The sequence below is a fragment of the Triticum aestivum genome, chromosome 5B (assembly GCF_018294505.1).
Source record: "Triticum aestivum cultivar Chinese Spring chromosome 5B, IWGSC CS RefSeq v2.1, whole genome shotgun sequence".
NCBI lineage: Eukaryota > Viridiplantae > Streptophyta > Magnoliopsida > Poales > Poaceae > Triticum > Triticum aestivum.
In genome coordinates, this window is record NC_057807.1 from 494,218,472 (window position 1) to 494,221,581 (window position 3,110).

At 47.6% G+C, this 3,110-nt stretch overlaps 1 protein-coding gene across 1 annotated transcript; it reads left to right on the forward strand.

Moving 5' to 3' along the window:
• Positions 1-1,152: 1,152 nt before the first annotated feature.
• On the forward strand, positions 1,153-1,954 carry LOC123116593 (RING-H2 finger protein ATL74-like). Its single transcript, XM_044537532.1, has one exon. It carries the CDS (start codon positions 1,249-1,251, stop codon positions 1,780-1,782), a length of 534 nt encoding a protein of 177 aa, XP_044393467.1. The 5' UTR covers positions 1,153-1,248; the 3' UTR covers positions 1,783-1,954.
• The last annotated feature ends 1,156 nt before the right edge of the window (positions 1,955-3,110 follow it).

Genomic DNA, 3,110 nt, shown 5'->3' on the forward strand with positions numbered 1-3,110 from the left:
CCCCCCCCCCCCCCCCCCGATATTTCCTACATCTAGTTTACATCTGGTATATATTTCTGTTTTATACATGGACTTCATCTAGTTTCACATGACTATTTTATATAGCTTCATATGACATCAATTATGAGAAGGATGGCTTCTAACATCTTTCATACTTAAAAACCAGTATACAACATATTTTATATAGTTGTTTATTCTTTACTAGAGACTACAAAACTCCTTTTTGGTGCAAATTTTCCACATCACCACAGTGTTTGTAGTTTTCCATTTGTTTTCAAAATTGCACTTTCCTAATTGTACAAACTTTATATTTTCTAACATTTGTTTTGTTTCGATGTATATTTGTACTCAAACTTCTATATATAAAAGTGCCCAAAGTTTTGCATTTATTTGAGCCATATATATGGCCTTGTTAGTACTATTCATAGATATGTTAGTGTTGTAATCATTCGTGCTAGTTTAGAATTTCCCATTATTGACATTGAAATGAATTATTGGGATCTGCTTTGGCATATCTTCATGGGGTTTGTAGTCTCACAATTATATGGAAGATGATACCTAATATAAAATGGCTATTTGTGTGGGTCGTTGTTCTTTTGTGTGACTTCATAGTTTTTCTCAAGCTTTTAAAACTGAACTAGGTGACCTATATATTGAATTATTGGCATATAGACCAACTGCAGCTCGAAAGTTAAGTGAATTATTTGAAAGATTTTTTTTCTCAACTAGCTGCTACTGCGTAAAGATGAAATAGGATCACAGAAAACTGACGTCAGATTTTTAGTGATTCCGTATTTCTATTGATATCTCCCAAGAACAGAAAAGAAAGGACGGGTACGACGTATGCTTTGACTCTTTTTTAACCGGCAGTAGGGCCGGGTACAACGTAATACCTATACATGTGCCACTTTTGACACGGGCGTGGGGACGGGCACCACGTAGTACAGCACAACAGCCACAGTCGTGCCACTTGACAGTCGTAGACGTGAGCTTTCACTACCACCAGTAGATAGGATTCATGAACTTTACCCAATGCCTTGTCATCCAACAAACTACACTCGCACAGCGGCACCCCCGGAATAGTGGTGGGCACAGCGGCACCCTATATATACCCCACGAACAGAGCAGAGAACGACAGGCAGACAGCAACCAGTTCGAAACAACAACCATAACTTCATCTAGCTAGAAACAGAGGTCGGGTGAACTCTGCTCGATCGACATCTCCCGGACTGTATAACTTCATCAACCATGGGTCGTCCTGACTCGGAGGCGCCGGCGTCGAGCGTTGCCTACGGAGGCAGCGGAGGCGCCGCGGCTCCGGCGGGGACGAGGGCAGACTCGCCTTTCGAGACCAACGTGGCGATCATCCTGGCCGCGCTCTTCTTCGGGCTGCTCCTCATAATCGCACTCAACTCGCTGGCGCGGTGCGCGCTCCGGTACGTGGGGCGCGGGGCCGCGGCCGCTGCCGGCGAGGGCCGGGCGTCGGCGCGGGTGGCCTGCAGCGGCAGCGGCATCAAGAGGCGCGTCCTCAGGAGCCTCCCCGTGGAGGTGTACGGCTCCGGGGAGGACATCGACGACGTGTGCGCTATATGCCTGAGCGAGTTCGTGGACGGCGAGAAGGTGCGCGTGCTGCCGCTCTGCGGGCATGGCTTCCACGTCCGCTGCGTCGACGCCTGGCTGGTGTCCCACGGCTCCTGTCCCACGTGCCGGCAGCCGGTCATCGATGGCGCGCCCGAGAAGGCGGCAGACACGAACACGGTCGTCACCGTGGTCATCGTGTGAGTCCATCTCGCGGCGAAGCATGCCATTGCTGCCGGTACAGCACAGCCCCGCATTCCCAAGCTCTTGTGCGTGTGGAAGTTTCCGGGAATGATTGATGCCATGTTTGTCAGCCGCAGCTAGCTAGTGGAATGTATATATGATCGAAGAGCTCAATTGTTGGTGTAAATATTCGACCGCGCAAAATGCTGTACTGACTTTGCTCATGTGTAAAGTCATGCTGTGCTTACTTTGCTCATGTGTCCCATTCTCCATCGCTGTCGACAAGTAGGGTTGCCTTTGAGTCTCCGTCTGTGTCATGGGACTAACGACCGGCAAAGCTGCTGCCCTTTTAAACGGAATTCCATAAATTGAAATAATTGTCTAGGACAAAGGTGACGCTGTCTCACCTTACTTAGGGAATGTACAACGATGCTATCTCAGGATTGTCAGATAGGATAAATCTTAAGGTGAAGGACAGAAACCATAAAAAAAAGTCATGCCTTCTCTTAATTAAGAGATGATCACATAGGAATAATGTCTCACCCTATATTTAGAGATATATAGTTATCGGAGAGATAATGCTATGGAATTGTACATCATTTTTTTATTGCCTCCTCTAGATTATGTGGCAGGTTATTAACTGTTGTACATATACCCTTATTCATCATAGCAATGTTTTTATTTCTTGTCGGGGTTTTGGGTGACCGGCCGGTTGCCGGATATTCCGATGAACACCAGAAACTTTGCAATTGTTCAAATTGTATTTAACGAATTTGAATTTAAATGTATAGAGGGTGTTAAATAGGACATGTATGCAAATTTAACCAGAACAAACTTCTTTGCCTGGTGGTCACCACCGCAGCTCTACACCATAGCCGGCACCATTGCACTGCCTGAAGCCATCCATTCAGACCACGGGCACATACGGGCCAAGATTCGGCCAGACGACTCCTGGAGGCAACCCTCTGCACCGCCAACTAGCGATGAACATGGCCACAACGGTCATCTTCCTGGCACTCGATCTGATCGAGCAAATCCCCACCAGATCGGACGAGAAGTTTCCACATGGGTTGCCTCTGCCACCAGATTTGGTGAAGAAGGCGCAATAAGAGGCTGGATCTTGCTGGCGGCTGCCATCATCATCAGTGGACCATAGCACCATCCACATCCTCCGCACAACAAGTAGCAACTTCCGAAGATTGTTGTCCTGATGCAAAAATGCCCCGCCGCCCCCTTCTATGGTGACCGCACAACTTTGCCGCCGGTGGCCTTTGTAGGTGGCGAGGAGGGGATGCCCTTAAAGAGCATATTTGGCACGGCAAGGTATCAACTCTGTTTCGAATCATATT